The sequence below is a fragment of the Drosophila bipectinata genome, chromosome 2L (genome assembly GCF_030179905.1).
Source record: "Drosophila bipectinata strain 14024-0381.07 chromosome 2L, DbipHiC1v2, whole genome shotgun sequence".
NCBI classification, from domain to species: Eukaryota; Metazoa; Arthropoda; class Insecta; order Diptera; family Drosophilidae; genus Drosophila; species Drosophila bipectinata.
The window spans coordinates 5054164-5078027 of NC_091736.1; the positions used below are offsets into that span (position 1 = coordinate 5054164).

Below are 23864 nucleotides of genomic sequence, written 5' to 3' on the forward strand. Positions count from 1 at the left end.
GTCCTATCGGAAAAATTGGAAAAAATCTGAAAAATATTTTGTTTCAAGGTTTTGATGCAGTTTTGTGGAGAATCAATTTACAAATCGTTTAAGGTATTCCGCTCAAGAATCCGACGAAAGATGGGAAAGATATAAGCTTCGCAGTGGGGCAGGGTGTCCGTCCCATGCTTTCCCCAATTTTCGCAAGGGGTCCTATCGGAAAAATTGGAAAAAATCTGAAAAATATTTTGTTTCAAGGTTTTGATGCAGTTTTGTGGAGAATCAATTTACAAATCGTTTAAGGTATTCCGCTTAAGAATCCGATGAAAGATGGGAAAGATATAAGCTTCGCAGTGGGGCAGGGTGTCCGTCCCATGCTTTCCCCAATTTTCGCAAGGGGTCCTATCGGAAAAATTGGAAAAAATCTGAAAAATATTTTGTTTCAAGGTTTTGATGCAGTTTTGTGGAGAATCAATTTACAAATCGTTTAAGGTATTCCGCTTAAGAATCCGATGAAAGATGGGAAAGATATAAGCTTCGCAGTGGGGCAGGGTGTCCTTCCCATGCTTTCCCTAATTTTTGTAAGGGGTACTATCGGAAAAATTGGAAAAAAATCTGAAAAATATTTTGTTTCAAGGTTTTGATGCAATTTGGTGGAGAATCAATCTACAAATCGTTTAAGATGTTCCGCTCAAGAATCCGATGAAAGATGGGAAAGATATAAGCTTCGCAGTGGGGCAGGGTGTCCGTCCCATGCTTTTCCCAGTTTTCGCAAAAATTGGAAAAAATCTGAAAAATATTTTGTTTCAGGTTTTTGATGCAGTTTTGTGGAGAATCAATCTACAAATCGTTTAAGGTATTCCGCTCAAGAATCCGATGAAAGATGGGAAAGATAGAGACATCGCAGTGGGGCAGGGTGTCCTTCCCATGCTTTCCCCAATTTTTGCAAAGGGATTTTATTCAGTTTTCTGTAAGAGTATTCATGCTACGGCTTCTTCTAAAGAGCTTCAGGTCTTTAATTTCAAATGTGTCCCCTCACTGTTTTGCAAAAACAGCGGCTGATGCCACTCAGGATGAGCTGAATCATGGACCTCGGCTCGGGATCGGGAATCGGGGATGGGGAGATGGTCGAGGTCTACCTGTTGAGTGCTGGAAGATGCCCCGGCCGGTCATCAGGTTTATGTGGCATATAATTTTTTTATTTGGTTCGTTCATAAAAGAGAAGTCGTAAAATTTTTTGATGACGTTTGTCAAGCTGCCTGGCTGGCCTGCATGGCAATGAAATTTTTGCAGCCTCAGCCATTAATTCGATATATTTATGACACTCCACTTAAGCTTCATCAAATTAAGTATTTTAAGGCGATTTGACCTGTTTTGATAGTTTATTTTTAGAATTTAGGGGAATAAAGAGGACACAAATTGTGGGACAGTATTTATGGATAAACTTAAATTGGTTTTCGATATTAATTTAATTTCGAAGTTCATAAAAAATTATAATAGGTTGGAAGGGTTTTTAAGGAGGGGTTTCTTGATTGGTAATTTTTAAAGGGCAGTTCAGTTTCACTAAAGTCATGAGAAATTCTTATATAATTTAAAATATCCATAAAGTATTTAGTCATAAAATTATTATCAAATTAGAGGATTAATCTCATTTTTTGTATTTTTTTTACCAATTCCCTAGCTAACCGCCCAGTCCACCATTTATATGGAGACCGTTTGGATTTGACGTTAAATGCCATGTTGTACAGTATGTCTATTTGTTGTTCCAACTGACGTCGACGAGTGGTACACACAGATACTCCCTAACACATACACAGATACCCTAACACACACAGAGGAAGAACATCCCCACCCCTTGTGTGCGTTATTTCGCGCTTGTGGTACTAAATTGGGTGATAACTCCTTTTTAATGGCTGCGCTTTTGCCGGGCTCTGTTGTTGCTGCCGCTTTGGTTGTTGCTGGTGTTCTAAGTTTTATTTTTATTTGTCTCGCTAAAACTCAATTTTCGAATCAAACAACCACGAGGATTTCTCGTTGCCTCCATTGTATGTACATAGCCTCCCAGACCGCCCAAACCTCATGCACCTTCCTATCCTTCCATTCGCGGTTCTGATTCTGTTGTGCGGTGTTTGCCGATGATGCCCTCAAATAACAAAAACAACATCAGAAACAGCAACAGCAACAGCAGCAACATCGGCATGTTATTTGTTGTTTTGCTATTGCCCCATTGCTTTTATTGTTGTTGATGACGCAAAAGGCTGACGATGACTCTGGTCCGGATTCCCCGGTTCCAATCGGTTTCGGATTGGAGCATGTTGTCACAAATGCAAATAATGGGACAATTGTACTCGGCAGCTTTTTTTTAACAGCTTTTATTATTTAATTTCAGAATAGAAATGTCAGAAATGCCAGAAATTAAAATTCATATCATCATTTTGGTATCACTATCACTATCACTGATATTTGTATAGTAATTTACTAAAACTTATTTAATATATACTTTTTAAAAGAGTCTAGAATAGATAGCCTCTAAAATATAATTCCTTTATATAAATATATTTTTTTTAAATTTATCCTAATTACCCTTTCAAAACTAATTAACGCCATTAAAATAACAACTGCAGATGACTTGAAATTTTTAGGGGCGTAATGATTATAAATAAGATGGTGCATGTGCTGTTGCCAGCACGTTAATTGTTAAACAAATGTTCGTTTATCACTCGAAGGAAGAACAACAAATGCCTGGGAGTGGGTGGGGATGGGCCAATATTGTCCCTGTTAGACGGATGAAGCCGACAATCGCTGATGTTTCGCCGTAACCCTACACCCATTGGAACATATAAGCCGTATCGCATATCCAGCATTCCCACATGCCCACATGGATCCATTTTATCCATGGCAACGGATATGGGAATGAGGCTCTGCATTGGAATTGTTATGTTTTTCGTATTTAACCTCAGACATGGGCCTCGTTTGTATAAATTCCAGCCAACTGCTGCCGGCGTTTACTGTTCTTGCTGTTGTTGTTGCAATTGTACGCTGAAATTATTAACAACCAAGACGACAACACAACAGTAGTAGTAGCAGTAGCGGCAGCCAGCACCCAGAACCCAGCAGCCAGCAACAGCAACAACGACAGCAGGAACATCAGAGATGCCGGCGTCAACGTTGACTTCGACGCATCGTTCATCGCGCTCACATATGGCGGAAATGACACTTTTACATTTAGCATCCCGCGAATGTAACGGAAAGGGACACACAATGCGGACAGAGACAGAATGCTAGCGGGAACACGGACGCAACACAGACGCAATAAACTTCATTTCTGACAGGCCGCAACACACACGGCGGATACGTAACGGGGCGTAACAGCAGGGCGGATACGTAACGCGAATACGGACACGGCCATGTCAACACTGCGGTGGCCAGGATGGCAAGGGTTGAGCTACCAACGGGAGCGGGTGGATCTCCTGCTAATGAATAAACCGGACTTGAAATACGACCCAGCCGGAGTCGAGGGCCAGTTCATTTCCAGCAGCTTCTCATGACGACTTAGTGGAGAGATTAGTCGCCAGACTGGCTCTCCATTAATCATGTACTGTGGGATTCCAAAAAAAGAATAATCCTTATGCTAGATTTCTTTGTTAATTTAGGTTAAAATTAAGTTTTTTTAAATTTTTTTTGCTCAAAAATATAAATGTTTGACTTCTTTCCAGATCACCATGAATCCAGACGACTTGGAAGACACCCATTTGTGCATAAAATGCAATGCCACAATTATCGGATTGGAAAAATATATTGAACATCGAAAGCAAAACTGCCTGGTTGCCGAAAAGCTGGCAGTGACCACCTCAGCGGAAGGACCTGTCACCACATCAACTCCCACCCAAGTTTCGGCATCAATTATCAGTCGCAGCAACTTGGATCACAGTTACGATGGCTTCCATTTCACGGAACCGGAAGCTCCCAGCAGCTATTTGCGGAAAACAGCAGCCAGTCATGGCGGAAAGACCTCAAAGTCCCTGACCGAAGCCTATGATCTGACCTATGAACTGGGTGCTGATCTGTTCTTTTCTTCGCTGCAACTGCAGAGTGTTTCTACGGGCGGGAAGACAGGATCAGTGGCACGACAGGAGAGGCCCAAGGAGGATTCATGGCCAGCACCCGGAAGAGATCCACTGCTGAAAGCTGTGCGGGAGCACGAGGATACTGTTTTCAAGCCACTCAATTTCGATCACGACTCCCCGGAAGCCAGTGAGGAAGAGGATGAGGAGGACGAGCCGGATGATTTCGACCCGGAGCCGGAGGAAGACGACGAAGAGTATGACGTGAGGCGTCACTCGCCACCGACAGTGCCCGCCACTCATACAGGCGGCAAGTGGAAGCCCGAGCACCGCCCTCAGCTCCGGCATCCGCATATCGAACGGATCTCGCCCAGCTGGGATGAGCCACCCGAGGAGGCGTTCATCCACCCGCCAGAGGACCACACCAAGGGCAAGTGGGTGCCCGGCAGCAAGCAGTTGGAGTACCGCGAAAACATAGACCTCACCAAACTGGAGCAGCCGGGGGCCAGCTATTGGTGCAACATTTGCTGCAGGCGCCTGAAGAGTCGCCTAAACTACGAACAACACTTGAGAAGTGGCTACCACTTGAAAAGGGCTGAGGCCGAGTGCCAGTTGGAGCAGGCCACCTTGGGCAGGGAGCTCAATCTGAGCAAAGAGTTCGCCGTGGAGGTCAAGGACAAGGAGAAGGATCCATCACAACCAGAAAAGAGGAAAAGGCGAGCCAACTATCTGCGCTGCGATCTTTGCCGGCACACAATGGCTCGCCACCTGATGGGAAAACACCTGATCTCCCACTACCATTTCCGACGGCTGCAGCAGCAACAAAATCAAGGTAGGAGACAGGCGTCCCTGCAGGACATCCTTACCCACATGGGCAGCATAGTGAGGCAGTCTCCGTTTCAGTGCCTGCCCTGCAGATTCTATGCCAACACGGAGGAGGCTTTCCTTGACCACTGGCAGTCCCCGACCCACTCAGCTCTCACCCAGAAACTGGGTGGCTCTTTTTGGTGTAGCTACTGCCAGTTCGAGTGCCCCACCAACGATGAGATGTGGATGCATTTGCTCCATGCCTCCCACAAGGAGGTGGTCATGGCGCTGAATCGCTCTGTTCCCATTTACATAGCCCAAAGAAGACACCTCCAGTGCTCCAGTTGTGGGCTGAGCTTCCTATACAACTTCCAACTGCGCCACCACTTTGCCACCGACCATCCTGGCCAGACTGCAACTGGAAGTGCTGGGGATGACTATCAGTGTAGGTTCCGATGTGGCCTGTGTGGCATGCCGCAAAAATCTCGCCTGGCTCTGCAACGCCACGAAAAGCACAAACATCACGTGGCCAGGTATTACTGTGCCATTTGTCGACTGGACTTTGAGACGCCTCTGGAGGCACGACGCCATCGAAGCTTAATGCAACACAAGCTGAAGGCCAGACCGGAAGGGACGAAAGCCCACCCGGACAAAGAAATTGAAAGTATGCTGCGGGAAGTTCTGGATGACCCCTCAGATCCAAATGCCAATCCCTCAAAGAAAACCAAGGTTGTTCCCAAAAAATGCGCCAACTGCGAGGAGGTCTTTGATTCTCCTCAGAATTTATCCCGCCATCGAGCCGAGATGCATCCTGCCGAGAATCATGTCTGCCTGAGCTGTGGCCAAAGCTTCCAATCCGCTCAAGCTTTGGGCAGGCACACCCGGAGCTGCCAGCCCCAGGCCAGCACATCCTCCTCTGCATCCACAGCATCCGAAAATCCCAAGAGCACCAACTACTCCTGCGATCAATGCCAGTTTCGTTCCCAATTCGAATCTGATCTTATTTATCATCGTTTCTTCCACACCCGTACAGGGAGTATTGGCAAAAACGAACTACTCCAGTGTCCGCTGTGTCCCAAGCACTTCAAAAAGCATTCCCTCAGAGCTCATCTCCGAAATCACACCGATGAGAGGCTCTTCGAGTGTCCGGAGTGCAAGCTAAAGTTTGCCCGAAGACACAACTTGAAGAATCATGTGGCCACAGTTCACAGAAAGAAAGGGGATCTGGAGGCAACTAAATTGGCCAAGAAAAAAGAGACCAGCAAACAAAACAAAGCCAAATATCAGTGTGGAACCTGTGGAAAAATTTTAGCCAAAAAGTAAGTATCCAAAGTATTACATTTTAGGGTACTCCTCCCCAAAAATACACAATGTCCGCTAATTAAAATGTTGCAATTGCCGTAAGCTACCGACTGACTTTCCTTATGAAAATGTCATGCAACTTATTGTTGCTTTCCACCCACGTAATACCCCAAAAATCGTCCAAATAGTTTGTCTCAAATAAACAACAAGGAAGACGGCCAAAAAAAAGCCGAGGTTTTGGAGAATTTCTGCAAATGAAATGCATGCTGGCCATGTGTGTGTTGCATTAATTAAAAATTCCAAGCTGCAGCGTAAGTATCCGAAAGAATAAAACAAAATATAACTCATTAAGTGCGGGGCATTCCGGCCAAAAATCGCGAGGACTCGTTACAGGACACCCTCACATGACTGGGGGGACTCTGACTAGGACTGCAGCCACAAAGTATGCAATGCACTCGCAAATCAAGCCTGCGGCTATTCCACCAAAAACTGCAATCTCCCCGAACCAGAACCCCAACCCGAAAATAAACATTAATTCGTATAAACAAAGATGCAAAAGCCAGGGTCCTGTGGTCGGTCCCAATTCTATGCTGCTTCCCTTTAGGGTCCTCCAGAAAACATTATTAGAATGGCCATTTGGCCAAGGCATGTTCATAATTGTTTTTCGGTTTTTTGCTGGCAGTGGCCATTTGTTGGCATATTGTTGGTTTTACAAAAGAGTTGATTTTATTCTCATGTTAATACATATTTAGTCAAATATATCCTCCCAGCTATAATTGAGATATCTCATAGAATTCCTCAAGAATTCATAACATTCTCAAGTCTTTCAGTTCAAATATTGCGAATCCCCGCCAGTCACATCATCTCACAGAAAAGCCATTAGCACTGGCAGATCTAAATCGCATCGTCCAATTCCGTTGCCCTTCATAACTACTCATAACTTGCAAAGTTTTTTTCCACTTCACGTTCGTTGCTGCCAACTAATTCCTTAAGCAAACATTAAGTTGAATTGCAATCGGGACAGAGATGGAAACGGAGACTCAAAACTGAGACTGGAAACTGTGAGTCCCAGTCTGAGAGACTCCGTGCCAGTGGGGTTGGAGAATTTTCCACTTTTCAAGTGATTATTTGAAAAATTTATTAAAATGCTCATTTGAAGTTATTGTTGTGCTCGCTTGATGTAGATACTTTGCTTTTACGACTAACGAGACCAAGTGGCCAGCAACCCGCCAGCCGCCGGATTGGGTGGGACGGTGGAGTAAAGTGAAGTGGAGCTCAGACAAACTTTCAGAGCGGCTCCTCCTCGGTCTTCAGTCCCAGGACGCTAAGGAAGGACGACGACATCGTCGTCAGTCATGTCAACAGTGGAGCTCTACACACGCTTCCGGAATTCCAGACTCCAGCTAACTCAACTTTTACGGTCGCTTCTTTCAGCCGGTTTTTTCTTATGGAGATGGGAGGTTAAGAAGCCCAAGATAGTTTTGATTAAATAAATATATTTTTAAACTTTTAATATTAATTTTAAATTTCAAAGTAAACCTTAAATCTGAAGGAATCTACACCAAAAGAAAGTTCATGGTAACGTGTCACGTTAGTCACGTTCCCATCGCCGGCTGATGTCCTTTGCGGATACTTTAGCCAGCGCTGAGAGGAGCGCCACTACCGCCTCCTGCTCCACCTCCTAGTCCACCAGGAGGACCCAGCAAGGCTGAAGTTTGAGGCATCCGCTGACGTCGCCATCGCCATCGCAGCGTCGGGCAATTCACTTTTATTGAAATGGCGTGCAATGTTCTGTTGGCTGCCTTTGCTTTTCCGAGTTGAAGTCGTATTCGGATTTGGATTCGGTTTCATCTCCTGTCTAGCGCCATCCTGCTCTGGCAAGTGGCTTTTCCAATCCGTCTCTGCATTTTCCTGCTGCCCAGTTTTCCTCTATATTTTTTTCTGTCCATTTTCCCTCGCCTCGCCTTATTTTATTTTGTATTTTAAGTCATTCCTATGGTGCATCATTCGTTCGCCGGCAGTTGATTCTGTTGATGGCACAAAGTGCAGAGCAATTCATTTTAATGGTCGTCCTCGTCCTAGACTGGAGACTGACTCCGCCCCTGATCCCCCGTACCCCCGCCGGCAGAACTGGAGCTCCACAGAACTTGAGAGTCAATTTCAGAAAACTTGATTTTCCATTTCTGCTGCTGCCACATTGCATTCATTCATTTTTATGAATCTGCAAAATTGAGTCGGACATTGTTCGGTTTTGCGGTCGGCTGGCATTGGAACGTGTTGTTCGAATCCTCCGTCTTATGTCTCAGTGGTCCCCCCCAATCGCCTTCCCAGGGATCTTGATACTCCAAGACTCTGGATTGTTGTTGATGGCCATTGGCAAGTGTTTTGTGCTTGCATTTCCAATTGCCCGACTGCCTTTTCCATTTGGTCGCCTGTCGTCAGCTCACTCTGAGCTTCATATCAGAGTATCAGACTATCAGACTTTTAAATAAGTTTGAAAATATGATTATCTGGCAGGGTATTATTTATTAATAATTAACTTCTTTTCACAAAGATAAGAGTAATTCGGAAATTTAATTTCGCTGTGCAAACCAAAGCCAAGCCAAATATCATTTCGCATGCCTCGTAATTATCGTCTTCATTACCGACACATCCCACTCTCCATAATCCAGAGTGGGTGTGGTAGTATCGCATTCAAATCCCATTGCCCATGCCATAAAGCTAATCCAAATAGACGGTCTGGGTGGCACATTAAAAACTTCGAGTTAAGACCCGGCCGGGCATTAATAACAATGCCAAGCCAAACAAAGTCAAGAAAGTACACACACGTATCGCCCAAAAGGGGTTAACCAGGAGGAGGAGGTGGGCTGGAGTGTTGGCTTAGACAAGTGCAAGGGTGACATTTAACGGTAATTTCCTGCAACGATTTTTGTTTCGCTCAAGTTTCCCAGATAAGCGCCATGGAGTCGCAGCGAGTCCCATCCAAATGAGGGAATAGAAAGGAAGGTACACCAAGGCACTTCCCTAATTACACATGGTATATAAATGTTGCCACGCCCCCAATCCTCCGTAGATGGGGAGGTGGGTGGGGGTAGTGCAACAACTAATTTCACATGCAGCACGGGCCAAGGCATCAAAATCCTGCTAATGTCGCGCCAACGAAGAACAACTCTCAACTCCAAGGAGACAGAGGACACAGGACACGAGGCAAGACAAGACTTACGTACCAATTACATGAGCCCAGGCTCTGGGTGATATGGCAGTTGTTTAGTGGGTGGATGGGTTAACAGAGATGCCAAGGTTATTACTGATCTGAGAAGGGATATTAAATGGTCAGTATTTTTAGAAAATAAAAGTATGAATAGTTATAGATAATTATGAAATCTATAATCTTGTAGGTTAAGAAAACCTCCCAAAACTTCCCAACACTACCTTGTACTTTTCACATATCCTGGTGACTGACACCGGAAGCTGTCTGGAAAGGAGCTGCCTTGACTAACGCCCCGCGGCACAAAAGTTTGCGCCCAAAAGACACGACAAGACAGGACAAGAAAGACGCTGTCATAAATATTTATGCGAGTTTGGGGAACAACAATGCCAGCGCACCAGGACAAACATTCAGCTCCTTGAAACTACACATGCGATTGTCTAAGACAGCCACAGACAGGAGTCCTTCTTAGTGGCAGGGTGGCTAAACCATCCCAAGGAGTATACACCCGCCGCCTGCATCCTGCACATCCTTGTGCAGCTGACAATGAGCAGCAGGATACATTTTGCACCTGCCGCACCCGCGACATGTTTGCTCAGCATTTTCTAACTGGATGGGCAAACGGGGTGACAGGAGAGAGGAGCTGTTATGGATGGGAGGAGCATCCGTTGGGGGCACAAGCATCCCTCTAATGGATGGCGTGCAAAAGTTGACACAACACCCGGACAGAGCCAACATCTTCGTCCGGGGCCAGCTGCTGCTGCTCCTCCCCCAGCTTCTGCTCCTCCTCCTGCATCCCATCATCCCTTTGGAGGTGGTGGTGGTGTTGATGACAGCTAAACCTTAGCCCATTCTCTGGAAGCTGAAAACGCGCCACTGTTAAGGGCAAAGTTTTCATCGCAAGGCGTTTCGTTTTCGTCAACTAATCGGCAAAGAAGATGGCTCCCAGCGATGCCAGGATATGCCAACCCATTCCACTTCCTTTGTTGGCCGTCAATGAAAGGATGCCGGGCGAAATTCTCATCGCGTTTCACAGCTTCTGGAAATTAAACCTGGCTATGTGACTGTTTGGATTAAATGGTTAATATTTGTTCTAGAGAAGAGCTGCCACTTTTTTAATATTTTTGAAAGTCCTTACTTCTTTGGTTATACTTGATGTCCCTATGAGTATGATATATAATTAGGAGTACCTAGTAGTAGTCTTGCACCTGCCTCAAATTAGCTTAACCCACCTTCAATTCAATTTAGGGATAATGTGGCCTGGTCGGGGCCCAGGAACACCCCTCCTTATACTCCTACTCGTATCTCTGGGCTGAGAGACAAACGTATTAGCGAGACAGACGGTTATGGCTGCAGAAACCCAAAGAACTAACCCAACAGAAAGGACTAAGGAGAAGTCTGGAAAATGCATTCGAGCAAATAAAAGTTAATGTTGGAGGTGAAAATACAACTGGGAGCTGGGAAAACGAACCGAGCAAAAGATAATTTTGTTGTTGTTGTTGCATCTAATTCGCTTTGCTTTCTTTCAGCATTATGTTGCTATGTTCCTGTTTTGTTGGCCCCATTATCCTGGCCAATAGGAGCAGCAAGAACAAGAACAATTTACGGCAAACTCCTGCAGGTGAAATGGCATCCTTTTGTCAAGTCTTGCAATATCTTCAAGTTGTCGGTGGACTTGCCACCACCCATCCACCCTCCTATACTCCCTTCTCGTCTTTTCAACTCCCCCTCCTGTCTTCCTGTTTTCCCTGTTTCGTCCTGGAAGTCATCCTGTTTTGGTGCTGTCATTGTCATTGTCGTTGCTATTCAAACTCCATACAAAGTGACATTTCACATATCAACGACGCCCACTTTCTCGCCCCGGTCCGCGGGCATCGCCTCCCCCCGCGCCATCGTCCTTCCTATGGCATCATTAGAAATGCATGACAATGTCGTCTTACCCCCTCCGACCCATTTGCCACAACTGGCCACGCCCCATAGCCCTTAACGCCGCGCATAGCCCACTACCCCATCCGCCAATCGCCTTTTGTTTGGCGTTTGTCTCGTAACAGGAATTTAGATTAAAGATTGAAACTTTGTTAATGTCGCGCATTATTAAGAAGAATCTTTTCCTCCTTGAATGCCAAATGAGTTGGGGAAAAAGCTCACGAAAAATCAGGAGTTGTTAAGATATCGAGGGCCAGCTAACTGAAGCTACATATATAACCAGACTAGCTACTGGAATTCTAACCTTAAAGGGTTGGTAGAATTTTAAATTCAAAATCTAAAAGTCTCTCCTTAAAGAGCCACAAGTCCTACCTCTTCAATTGATTACCAATTCGTTTCTAGTACATTTAAAGGCATACCCCCAATCTATTACCAACTTAAACCTTCCCAGAAAAATGGACTACAAAAAAAAAGGGGGGAACGACTCTCAGCTGTTTCGATTAATTAGCATCCGTAATTGATGTGCAGAAAAGTTTTGCCGGCTGGAGTTTTGCATTTGCATGTTGCGGGTCCTTTTGACTGAACTGCTGGACAAACGTGGACATGGCCTAAAACTGGTCTGGTTGGATTTCAGACTCGGACTCGGACTCGGTTTCGGATTTGGATGTGAACGTGCCTTGTGTCTTTTCCGTCCACGAAACGTGACTTTGGTGCGAATTACTTTTGCCTTGATTTAATGTAATTAAAAAATTTCCCAATTTCTAAAAAAAATCAGAGACAAGTCTGCTAAAATGTGACAGACTTTCAGTGTTGTGGGACAACTTAACTTTAATTTTGATTATTTCTTACCTTTTTTTAGATACAGTCTGAAACAGCATGAGTTGGGTCATCAAGAGGCATTGAAAAAGAATTTTAAATGCCAGGTTCCGGATTGTTCCTATGCAGGATTGACCCAGGAGAGTCTCAAAACCCACCTCGTCTCCCACTCCCAAGAAAGCCACAAGTGCGACCGGGAAAATTGTGCCTATGTGGGCAAAAGTGAACTACATCTAAAGAGGTCAGTAGTAGAACTATATTATTAACTATAATTCTTAGAAGACACCCCATAGTTCATTAAGCTTCTTGTCCTTCCTGGTTTTTTTTTTTAACCCAAAACTTGTACAATTACTTGCCAATTCATTATTCCCACTGGCGGTATGTACTCCTCTCCCACACATTTCCCATGAACGCATTTGGCCAGGGCGAGGTGCTCCCACCAATGATTCTGCCAATGTCCCTGGCTATTACTAATCTACAAAATGCTAATCAGGACTTACAAAGAAAGAACACAAACATAAAAGAAGACGAGGCCAAGACAATTTCAGGTAACAAAATAAACGAGCGACATTTTCTACACGAATTTGAATTTCTTGCAATAAAAAAAACTTTAAAAAAAGAGCCAACAAGGTAAAATAAAGAAATGGCGAATAAAAAAAAAAGAGCAACAAGAGCAAAAATGTCATCCATAATTGCAGACTTTGAACGGCAATTGCATAAATTGATGAAAACAACAAGAAGCCGTAGACCAGGCCAAGATCCAAGGGGCTGGGGGCTTGGGGAACGGGCGTTGGAGGAGGACAGTCGCCAGAGTCGTCGTCGCCCGGTTACCCAACGAAATCGTGACTTATCGATCGCCTTTGATATGCGCATTGAATTCTTGTAATATTTCCAATGCAACTCCTCCGGCTCCTCCAATCCACATGGCCATGGCAATCCCGACGATCAGTTCAGGGCCAAATTGCCGGCAATATGGTAGTGCCACTGTTGGCCAGCCACTGTGCAGCTGTCCGCCCCGAAGAGATCTCCTCCGCAATAACAACAAAAGTTTCCAATAAAAGGAAAAAGACTCGGAGACTCGGTTATAAGTGGCATTGGACTTGGACTTGGAGGATCGTTGTTGGTTCTTCGATCGCTTTGATGGGGACGACATTTGGCTTCTTTTGTACTCCGCCGTTGGTTACTCCTCCTCGATGCATCCTCGAATGCAGATTTGAATGTTCAAGCAGTTGGATTGATAATGGCTAATACCCCAGATCACCATAACCTTTGCCTCGGTTTTCATTTAAAGCCTTTTTTGGGTGGAGTTGAGGATGCATTTCTAAACTATGAACTGAAAATTTGACTTCTTAGTAAAGCCATTAAAATACCTCTAAAAACATATTGTATTTAAAAAGCAAGCTCCATTAAAAAAATAAACATAAAGACTCCTTTTCACCTCATTAAAAATGCAAAATGTTGACCTCAGTCCCAAAAATCAGGGCTTGCGTAAATCTTGCCCAGGAAATCCAGCCAGGAGACAGAGAGAACTGTGTTGTGATGTGCTTAACTCGGATCCGAGATCTTCAATTAGCTATCAAAAGGTTGCGGCTGCTGATCCAGGAATTTCAAAGCGCAGCCTTTTGGCCAAAAAGGCGTTTCGTATGGCAAGAAGCCTCTCGCGGCCTCGATTCGCGAATCGCAAACTTGTCGGCATTCGACACACAGAGAGATACCAATTGGTAGGATGCTGGGGGATGCTGGGATGATGGCGGGGCAGCCTCCTACAACTCGACCAGGCTGGCTGGAACGATCTTGAAGCTCCATTACTCGCCGCTAATTAAGCCTACCGAGTCGCGCATGAGTCGCGTCCGTCTGCTACGCCAAACTCTCGGGACTTCAGACTTCAGTTTATTCAGTCGAAGCTTGAGATTTCACACAGATTCCGATTCTGGCGGCCCAAGCCAACTACAAAAAAAAGAAAAGAAACATTGGCAATTAATTGTGAGTCTTCGGTTTGGACAGTAGCTGATAAGTGGAGTGGACACACATACACATACACAGCCCCTAGGAGGCTCCTTTGGAGGAGCAGTTCCTGGAGCATTGGGCATAATTGAAGGCGCGTAACTGAAATCGTGTGAGTGAGGTGGACTTTTCTTCCTGGTGGGGTATGATGGTTTTCTCAAAGACTATGATTATTGAAAATATTTCTACTAAATATACTTATTTTAAAAATATTTGATTAAAAGCTTTTGAAATTTTTTTCTAAAAGAATAAAAAGTTAATCCTAAAGTCGTCCAAAACCAGAAATCGCAATACCCATTATTTGTTTCCCGCTCTTAACCCAAAAACTGATCAGCATCTAAGCAGCCAAGCCCGGATTGGCTCTGGCTGCCGTTTTGGAGGTGGTGGAACAGCTTCTCCCGCTGGCCAAAAGCCAATTGCCAATTGGCAACTTACTCGTATTTTGATTTCGAGCGTGCGATTCGAATTCGAAATTAGCAATTAGTTCTGACTGCGGTGGCGGGACAAGCCGCCACTGGAATTTACCGCCTAATCAAGCTTTGAGATTTTAAATATGGCTTCGCTCAAGCATCCTCTCTTCTCTTCTGCTCCACAGACACCTCAAGTCTGCCCATGCCGCGGAGAAGGGTGGCGGAGAGGAGTGGTACTCGTGCGATCAGTGCGAGTTCAGGGCCCGCATCAAGGGCCACCTCCGCCGGCACTCGTTGCGCCACTCGGGCCAGAAGCCCCACCAGTGCCCCCACTGCGATTTCCAGTGCAGCACCATCGACAATTTACGCAAACACATCGTCAAGACTGGCAAGCATCCCGGCAAGTTCATCTACGAGTGCAAGAAGTGTGAGGACCAGGAACCCGGTGAGGTCTTTAAAAGTAACAGCTACAAGGATTACCAAAAGCATTTGAATACACACAAAGTAGACTAAGAAAACCTTATAATTTAACCAATATGTTAACAAAAATGTAATTTTTAAAAATAAAAATCCACAAAATAGTTGTTTTGCATCGGCCGGGAATCGAACCCGGGCCGCCCGCGTGGCAGGCGAGCATTCTACCACTGAACCACCGATGCTTCTTGTTTTTGGCTGTCAAATTAGTCATATTTAAACTTCAGGTTTTAATTTAATCTTCCAAGAGATCGCTTATGAAAAAAAAATAGAAGATAAAAATGTATTTAATTAATTTTTTAAATATAAAATATACGATAAGATATAAACTATGATTGATTTATTATGAAAAATGGGTAGAAATAATAAAAGAAAAAAAGTGGTTTGCATCGGCCGGGAATCGAACCCGGGCCGCCCGCGTGGCAGGCGAGCATTCTACCACTGAACCACCGATGCTTCGTGTTTTAATCCGTGAAAATTATCGTATTTTAAGTTCAAGTTTAATGCAGCTCTAAAAAGCTAGACAGAGCTGCGATCAATCTATAACTGAACCATAGTTTTATTTGGGGTTCAAAATTATTTTATAATTTAGATATAGCATAGCATTGTATGTGGTTATAATCCTAATAAGGAAACTTTATCTTAATCATGTGAGAGGATCTTAAAAACATTAAGTGATCTGAAGCTTTTATAAGTGGGTTACCCACAGGTGGGATTTAAAATATGGTTGAGTCTAAACTCGATCTCTAAGTAATTTTCACAACTAATATGTTCAGATATAAATCCTTAATTTTTCGGAGAAATCAGCTTATTATTTAAAAAAAAATTCCAATTTTTAATTGATCCAAAAAATAGACTTTTGCATCGGCCGGGAATCGAACCCGGGCCGCCCGCGTGGCAGGCGAGCATTCTACCACTGAACCACCGATGCTTGGATGACTCAGGCGACTAAGTTTGTAAATATTAAGCTCTATTTATTATAATGCCTAGACTACAAGTTCATAGGTTATTCCAAAACAACGACGATAATGAATCAAATTAAGTATTTAAATCGAATTTAACTTAATGCCAACTTAGGGCCCTTCATATCATTTGAAACCCTCACTTCTATTAATAAAAAATACGAATTATTTAATATAATATTAATAATTCAAAATATTAAATCCAATATTAAAAAAAAACTTGTTCAGGTTTTTTCGTTTATTTATCTCAGCATTTTAATGTGTGAAATTAATGTCGGAAGCGTGAATTTTTTTTTTTTTTATAATATTCGTTTATGGAGCACGATCTTACTACTTCCTGTTGTAAACGAGCCGGTGATTATTTAGTTCGATTTACTATCGAACGATGTAGAAGTGTCCTTCGTAGAGCCTTCAAGGATTAACAGAAATTACAGCTAAGGGTGGAAATGAAATTCTCGCAGCTCTTTCGGTTGAAAACAAATGGAACTCGTTTCATGATACGCCTATAACCAAAGCCCCTGTCCAATGTAGAGCTTCCGCAACCAGGAACGTCCACTTATAAGGCGTCCGATATCGATGTGCCGAAGCCAAAGGTTTGCTTAATGCTATGCCAGTAGTACCGATACCAGTTGATCTTCATCGCATCGTATTCGGAGGCGGGAATGCCGGTCTGCTTGAGCGTCATCATTGTGCTTGAAGACTGAAAAAGGTTAAATAATTATTATAATTATTCATTGGAATATCTATTAATGGTTTCTATGGTAATAGAATTGTAACCTTAGTCCCATTTAACTTACAGTTTCCTCAAGCTCTATGACGACGTTCGAGTAGTGACCAGATGACCAGTTTTTCAGACGCCAGCTCTGCTGAATCTTTTTTTCAGGAACAAGCTCCTCAAACTTGCCCACAACATTTCCTCCGTACAAGACGAACCTATAATGTAAAATAGGTTTAATAAGAATGATCTGATATATACCTAAAGATACAGTTGGACAGAATAAATTAGGTATTCTAGCCCTACTGGATTCTTGAGGAAGATGGGCCACTTACTCTCCACCTCGCACGGCGTCTACTTTCGCGGGTGCCCTTGTAAAGGCAGTCACCATCTCAGCTTTTGTAAGTGCATTGTAAAGATCATTGGCGTTGCAGTGAAACTCTTCGGTCATCGAAAGGGTGCGAACGTCGAGCTTACAGCCCACACTGGTGTTACTCGACTTGGGCGCCGCCACCGATGTATTGGAGACAGCCTTCTGAGCGGTATTTTTGATGTTGTTAGCATCCTTGAGGTTGGCGTTTGTCTCAGCATTGCCGGCGGCGGCCTCGTCTCCCTTCTTTGGTAGGATCAGGTTCTTGGAGTACTCTTCCTTAAGCTCACGAATGTAGGCGCCCAGCTGATGGCGCACGTGATTCCGCCCAACATTGTACATAAACTGCTTGAGGGTCTCCGACTCGTCGTTGGACTCATCGATGGTAACAGTGATCTCAACATCCTCAAGATCGTTTTCCTCGGAGAGATTGGGAATGGTGAGCTTTCCCTTGTGACTCAGATTGCTGTTCTTGATCATGCGGCCGGACCACTTTAGGACCAGCTCCCACTCATAGAAGAAGATAAGTTTGCCCTTGCGATTGTTGACGGTGGCCTCCCCAGTACATTTGTCCACGGTGTCCACCACGCACTCGATATCGCTCTTTTCTGCATGAAAAAGGTGCAAATTTTAGGTTAGAATCCATACTTGGAATCGCAACATCGATTTCTTGCCTATTTTGAAGTCCTTGAAGAGCTGATGAAGGCGCTCCTTGGACCATGGCGTCGCGTTCTTCTCCGTCCAGTGCCAGTTGTTCACATTGGTGGCATCGGGTCGCTCCTCGACAATCCAGCGCGGATCTCCTTCACCCCACTTGGCCATAGTTCTTTGGATGGGATTTTTGTGTCCGGCTTGTGTGAAATGCTAGTTGATGTCGGCTCGCTACGGTTCCGGTCCGGCAGTGCTTCCGGTGGCAGTTTTCGTTTAATTCAAGGATGGGTAGGTTTGTTTGTAAGTCGAATTTTCTAGAATTCTTCAAAATTCAACTTATTTCATTAGTGTGCCCGTTTTCTGTGGCGCTAGACGACTCTATAGAATGTTGCCATTTTTCCGTTGCCCTGGAATGGTCATACTCGCCCAAGGCGCTGCCAGATAGTTGGAAAAATATCTACGATCACGTTATTTGAAATATATTTAAAATATTAATTTTTAAGAATGCTGAAATATTTTAAAACATTTTTTGAGAACACATTGATCAACAGGTTTTTAATACTTTGGCATTTATTTGTGGTGCTTTGAGTCACTATTAGATGATCTTCTAGATCTGTGATTATGTGAGGATCGAGATCCTGAGGAGCTGCAGTCCCGATTGGATTTAAAGGACTTGGAATGATGCTCAGAATGAGATCGATTTGAGTGGCTTCTTGTTCGAGACTTCTGGTTGCTGAGATCTTTGGAACTTTTAAGATCTGGTTCGGGACTCTCCGACCAGCGCCAGTTACGACCAGGCTCGTCTTGACTGTCCCAACTAAAAAAAATCGGTAAAAAGAATTATAACCATTTCCTTAATGGATATAAATATTTCACCACCTGGCTGAGGGAGTCCTGACTGTGGGAGTCTGACTAAAGTTGCGGTCGCTTCTTGGAGTCGTCGTTTTCTCCAGATCCCTGTTGAACAGATTCTTGGGATTGCGGAACAAGTGCAGGTAGAGACAGGTGTTACCTTTGGGACATTTTCGTGTTAAGGACATACCTTTAAAAATATGGCAAATAAATCATTTTTTTGGGTCAATTTGTTTGTCAAAGGATACGATTCTTGGCATGCAGTTCACGTACCGCAAACTGCCCCACGCCAAGTTTTTAAATGTGAGAACTCGACGTTAAGACGCCTCGAGGCGTAATAGCGTCCTTGGAGGTTTATAAAGGCACGTAACGCTGACCTAGAACAAAGAATGGGATTACTCCAAATAAGTAGATTTAAAAAAAAAACATCTAAAATTCCTAGACAAACCGTTCGTGGGCGTATTCTACAAAGACGTGACCCCTTAGATGTTCCAGGGTATTTCGCAATGCTCGGAAATTGATGATGCTGCCGAACTTTTCTAGCTCCTTTACGGCATCCTCGAAGAATTCATCGTAGTCGCTGCGAAGATCCTGCTCAGTCAGTTCCAGTTCTTCATCCGCAGAGGCGTACTCCTTGTGAACCTTTCGCTCCTGGAGCAGGCTATGGCTAAAGAAGTGCCGAATGAGCAGAATTCGTGAAAGCATAGGTCGTGGGTGGTTGAAGGTGCAACTGTGTCCATAACGACAACAATTGGTGCGGGAATAGAGCTCGCAAGCACGTTCTCCCGGATGCGTTTCCATTATGCGCAGCAGGTGTTTTGGGGGCTTCTCCAGCTGAGGGTTGTTAAGGTACTCGTGCATATTTTGCATCATAGCTTCAAATTCGGCATTTGCCTTGGCGATCTGACGTTCATTTTCTTCTCTCACTTTCCTTCGTGCCTCTTCCCTTTCCGCCAGCTCCCTGGCTTGCTCCCCCATCAGGCGTTCCGCTTCTGACTGCTCTTTGCGTCTCCTGGCATCATCTAAACGAAACTGTCGTTGAGCGATGGCCTCCCGTCGGAGCCATGTTTCCTCCTCCTCCAGATGTTTCCTTTCTAAGGCTAGGCGCTGGAACTCCTCCAGTTCATACTGCTGCTTTTGCCACTTCTGGTACTCTGGATCGGATAGTCTTTGGTTCTCCGCCTCTTCCTCCAGTCGGTCGCGTTCTTTTGCCTTTTTTTGTCGTCGGTATTGGCGCTGCTTCTTCTTAGTTAATTTTCTTCTCGGTCTGAAAGGTATTAAATTAATTAAGGAATATATTCATCAAACATTGATTGGTTTATCAATTTATTTACCTTTTTCCCGGCATTTCTTTTATTTACATTTATGTTAGATATGTGAGTTTTAGATATAGTTACGTCGATAAATTGTTATCGATATGGTGTTGCCACCCTGACAAAAATACTGAAAAAGCTTCAAAATAAGCTTAACTTATTTTTAAACCAGAGCCGTTATCATGTTTCTTTAAAACTTGAAGTAAAAAATGTTTATTTTGTTTAAAATAGTTTATATATATCTTTATTTGGTAATTTCCAAATAATTTTAGCAGAAATCAATAATAATACAAATTTTTGTTATAATCTTACACCAAAACAAAAAATTGTAAAGGTTTTTGTCTTGTCATAATGGTAAAATTTTATAAAGGTGTGATTTGTTATAGGAAACATAAAAAAACATAAATACTATTTTGTAGCATCCACCAAACTTGGTTTATATTATAGCCTTAAAGCAACTGTCATACATTATTTTAGGGATGTACTATAAAATTGAAACAAAGATACATTTTCTGGGAAAAGTTTTCTTATCAGAGGCTTTCACCACAAGCTTCTGTGAAAGCCTGCCCCTCGTTTTCGAATTTCGAAATTAGCTGGGGTGTTTGGTATTTCGTTTAACCGAAGATACGAAAAAAAATGAAATTCATTTCATTCAGTCGGTTCGTGGCGCAACATCCAGATATTTGTGCGCGTTGGGCGACTTATACTTCGTGTCCCCATAGCCGCTCTCTCCGACCAAGCTTGTTGTCGTGAATTCTCTCCGTCTGCTCGGGATCCGAATCCCGAATCCGGACTCCGGGCTCCGCTCATCTGCCCGGATCGGTGAACTAATCCAAACAACAATAACAACAACATCCGTATCGCAAGAATCCACAAAAACTGCAAAACTAAGTCAAAACAATTGAAGTGTAATTCCAGTGACACAATCTGATATAAAAATAAATTAAATAATTCAAGTGACTTTTGAAAAAACCACGGAATTTATTGCGAAAATATATAATTTTAAAATAATACTTTAGTGAAGTTTAATTTATTGGCTGTGAGTTTCCAAAATGAAACTAATTGGATTTATTCTGAATTTGGCAGCCCTAACAGGTGAGAAAAATTAATGCAGTATTAAATTTATATTTTGTATTCTAAAACCATTAAAATATTTAATTTAAAAAATAAGTGCAAAGTGCTAAGATTCAATAGAAGTTCATTCTTTTCAACTGATAACCTTTTGAAATTAGAAATTAATGAGCAAAGTGATAGAGTAATACTATGTATATGAAAGCTTTTATTTTAGAATAGCATTTATAATTTTATAACTTAAAAAAAATCTTTAAAATACATTTTTAAAAATGTGTGATTTTATTAAATAAATAATTTAAATATCAGTGAGTTTCTAAACAATTTTATTTATTTTTTTTAATAAATTTATAAACTTTAAAGCTTATTTAAGCGTTCAGTGTATCATTAGTTGAGGTGAGGTAACTGAGCAGTAGAGTGGGGCTCTTCCGAGTTACGTTCTGCGTTTTATTTTTATTCTCATGGACACCGTTTATTATGTTCCGTTCTTGGCTCGTCGACACCGGTAGGACAGTTACGAGTTTTAGTTTTTTTTTCCATAATGTGGTTACGGTTCTTCGGGTGGTATTCTTCTATCTGTCCCCTAATGTCGTTACGTATTTATCAATATTTCCGTTTCGGTATTTAGTTTTGTGGCTCAAGTGTCTCGTGGCTAATAGAAAATCGATGGGACATTGTTGCACATCTTTCTGGCCTTATGGAGAAGGGGCAGCACTTTGTCACAAATATGTATATGTATCTGAAAGATGGAAAAACATCCCGAGGCTGCGCTGGTTCGTTTCTCTGAAGCCCTTTTCAGACTGTCAGTCAACGATGTTTGCTCTTAGTCTTTCGATCAATTTCAGCTGCCTAAAAGCTGTCTGTCTGTGTGGTGTTAAGTCCCCTCTTTGCTGCCATTTCAATGGCCTGCCACATGCCTCTGATTTTTCATTGGGCCAACGCCTGGTCCGCTCTGGCTCTGGCTCTGGTCCTTTAGTACTTCAGTTTTTCCTCCCGACACTTCAATCTGCATGCCCCACATTTATGTGGCACTGCGTTTTCGGTTCTTTTGGTCCTTTGGCTTTCTTTGATTTCATCGTTGGTCGTCGTTCTGCTTTCTCCAGCATTTTTCGCACTCCAGCGAGGTCCTTGCAAATATTTAATTTAAGCCTGAGCCTGGCGACATCTCTAGCCGATGGGTATAAACAATTTGTGCCACACTTTGTAGTGCAATAAAAGGTAGAGCCAACTGTGTGTAAACTGTGGAGATAAAAACGTAAATGTTTGCACTTTCCTTAACGATTTTATTAATACTTTCATTTCGGGGCTTGCATTTTTCATAGGTTGAGCTTAAAAAGTAGTAGTATCCTGAAGAGAAATTTAGGTTTTAGGTCATCAAGGCATATAAAATATTTAAAGCATACTTTTTGGGATATTTAAGGAAAGTAATAATGGCTTTGATGGAGCCCCTTTTAAAGTTAGTATTATATTAATTTTGTAAATTGCAACAGAGATGATCCAAACTTCGTTATTTATCCTTTCTCATCTTTAATGTGGCCCACTTGCAGTTGCTTTTATCCTCAACTGCGGCATCCTTTTTCGCCTGACTCCGTTTATTTTTGCCTCTGCGTCCCACTTGCGGTTTTGTTTAATTACGCATATTACTCCGCCTGCCCCTGCCTCTCTGCCACTGCCTGTGCCCCTGCCACTTCCACACCATCCAACTCTGCAATTGTGCATCACACTACCCACTGGCCATTTCCCATTGCTGCTGTTTCTGTTTCTGTGGTCACTTACTGACGAGACGAGTGTCTTTGGTTGGATCTCTTGAGGCTTGTCAACAGCAGGGAGCATTTCCGTTGCCCCCGGAGAAGGAGAAAAAGGATTCGGGTGGGTTATGCGAATTGGATCCAGTAGCTCTGCGGTTACCAAGCACTTCCGCCCACAGGGTCTCTGCTGATGCAAATGGGGTGAGATTGGGATTGTCAAGTGACCAACAGCCTCGATTTGGCCAACTTAGAGGGTGCCAGTGTCCAATCGGGCTGGTTAATTACTTCGGTCTAAGATGAGTGCTGCTTTTCGATCCAATTGAGTGCCTCCCCCGGCTAGTATTTATCATATTTACCCAGCAAATTCCACAAATTAAAATCAATATGAAGCCTGCAGGGGAGTCCATCATTAATTATCCAAGCGACGGCTGCTGCAGCTCCTCTCTGGGCTCTAATGAGGTAAAGTGTCGAAAGCAACGCCCCTGTTGGAAAAAGTGTCGCATTACTTTCGGCCAGCACTGTGCCCGACCGGCCCATTCGCTGTGTGTGTGTGCACTTTTAATTGAGGGAAAGGTCAGCGTCGCATCGATTTTAATGCCAGCCAGTCTACAAAAACAAATATCGTACACTAGGTCTTCCATGAGAATATTAGGTTTTAGATTTCATCTATTTTTGGGGAAAGTTTTATGAGGGTTTTTTAGTTTAGAAAGTGTGTAGTTTCTTGAGTTTCTATTACAAAATTATTCAGAGTAAATAAATATTTAAATAATAAAAACTATAAAATTTCCATTATATTTTTCGAAATATATATTTTTTTTAATCTTTTAAAAATTGTTTTTATTCCAATGTGCAAAATGTTTGAGGACCCGGGGATGCGTTAGTTGTAGGCGTATAGTAGTACTAGTAACATGCCCACGCATGGTTCGTTGCTGGCGATTCAATTTAGTTTTGCCACTTAACCCCCGAGTGCCCCACGCGGTGGTGGGGCCGCCACCTTTTGGCTTTTTGGGAGAAGGGCGGGCGCAGTGCAGCGCATGATAAATTGCCACTTGACTTTGCATATTTGCGCTGTCAACGGGTCGTGAAAATGCTGATGGGACCAGGGAGAGTGGCATCATGGTGGAGTGGGGGTACGTTTGGAGGCGACACCAGCCAGTTCTCCATCATCAGCAGCCACAGAACGGTCTCAGCT

The 23864-nt window shown here is 43.3% G+C and overlaps 4 protein-coding genes, 1 long non-coding RNA gene and 3 other non-coding genes across 10 annotated transcripts in view; 2 read left to right on the forward strand and 6 right to left on the reverse strand.

Annotated features, from left to right (window-relative positions):
* Nucleotides 1-3701: 3701 nt before the first annotated feature.
* LOC108124290 (zinc finger protein 84) lies at nucleotides 3702-15234 on the forward strand. Its single transcript, XM_017239899.3, has 3 exons — nucleotides 3702-6169; nucleotides 12146-12343; nucleotides 14702-15234. Exons 1-3 carry the CDS (start codon nucleotides 3702-3704, stop codon nucleotides 15027-15029), a joined length of 2994 nt encoding a protein of 997 aa, XP_017095388.2. The 3' UTR covers nucleotides 15030-15234.
* On the reverse strand, nucleotides 13470-14522 carry LOC138925807 (uncharacterized). 2 transcript variants are annotated; one of them, XR_011442028.1, is made up of 2 exons: nucleotides 14401-14522; nucleotides 13470-14049 (listed from the first exon to the last, which is right to left on the reverse strand). It is a non-coding gene; the product is annotated as an uncharacterized lncRNA (long non-coding RNA). The 2 variants fall into 2 exon arrangements; XR_011442027.1 differs by having other exon boundaries at nucleotides 13470-14346.
* On the reverse strand, nucleotides 15105-15175 carry TRNAG-GCC (transfer RNA glycine (anticodon GCC)). Its single transcript has one exon. It is a non-coding gene; the product is annotated as a tRNA-Gly (tRNA).
* Nucleotides 15235-15375: 141 nt separating the features above from the next.
* Nucleotides 15376-15446, reverse strand: TRNAG-GCC (transfer RNA glycine (anticodon GCC)). Its single transcript has one exon. It is a non-coding gene; the product is annotated as a tRNA-Gly (tRNA).
* A 404-nt stretch (nucleotides 15447-15850) lies between these two features.
* TRNAG-GCC (transfer RNA glycine (anticodon GCC)) lies at nucleotides 15851-15921 on the reverse strand. The gene has a single exon. It is a non-coding gene; the product is annotated as a tRNA-Gly (tRNA).
* A 264-nt stretch (nucleotides 15922-16185) lies between these two features.
* LOC108124609 (activator of 90 kDa heat shock protein ATPase homolog 1) lies at nucleotides 16186-18062 on the reverse strand. Its single transcript, XM_017240373.3, has 4 exons — nucleotides 17712-18062; nucleotides 17003-17645; nucleotides 16750-16885; nucleotides 16186-16652 (listed from the first exon to the last, which is right to left on the reverse strand). Exons 1-4 carry the CDS (start codon nucleotides 17857-17859, stop codon nucleotides 16509-16511), a joined length of 1071 nt encoding a protein of 356 aa, XP_017095862.1. The 5' UTR covers nucleotides 17860-18062; the 3' UTR covers nucleotides 16186-16508.
* Nucleotides 18063-18244: 182 nt separating this feature from the next.
* LOC108124608 (U2 small nuclear ribonucleoprotein auxiliary factor 35 kDa subunit-related protein 2) lies at nucleotides 18245-19967 on the reverse strand. 2 transcript variants are annotated; one of them, XM_017240371.3, is made up of 5 exons: nucleotides 19875-19967; nucleotides 18989-19807; nucleotides 18814-18917; nucleotides 18568-18730; nucleotides 18245-18505 (listed from the first exon to the last, which is right to left on the reverse strand). In XM_017240371.3, exons 1-5 carry the CDS (start codon nucleotides 19886-19888, stop codon nucleotides 18259-18261), a joined length of 1347 nt encoding a protein of 448 aa, XP_017095860.2. In that variant the 5' UTR covers nucleotides 19889-19967; the 3' UTR covers nucleotides 18245-18258. The 2 variants fall into 2 exon arrangements, with proteins under 2 accessions (XP_017095860.2, XP_070132906.1); XM_070276805.1 differs by lacking the exon at nucleotides 18245-18505 and having other exon boundaries at nucleotides 18565-18700; nucleotides 18789-18917.
* Nucleotides 19968-20792: 825 nt separating this feature from the next.
* The window catches only part of fipi (factor of interpulse interval), a 65234-nt gene continuing 62162 nt past the window's right edge, over nucleotides 20793-23864 (forward strand). Inside the window, exon 1 of the mRNA XM_043211459.2 lies at nucleotides 20793-20948. Coding sequence (XP_043067394.1) covers nucleotides 20906-20948 — 43 coding nt within the window. The 5' untranslated portion in view covers nucleotides 20793-20905. The remainder of the gene's footprint in view (nucleotides 20949-23864) is intronic.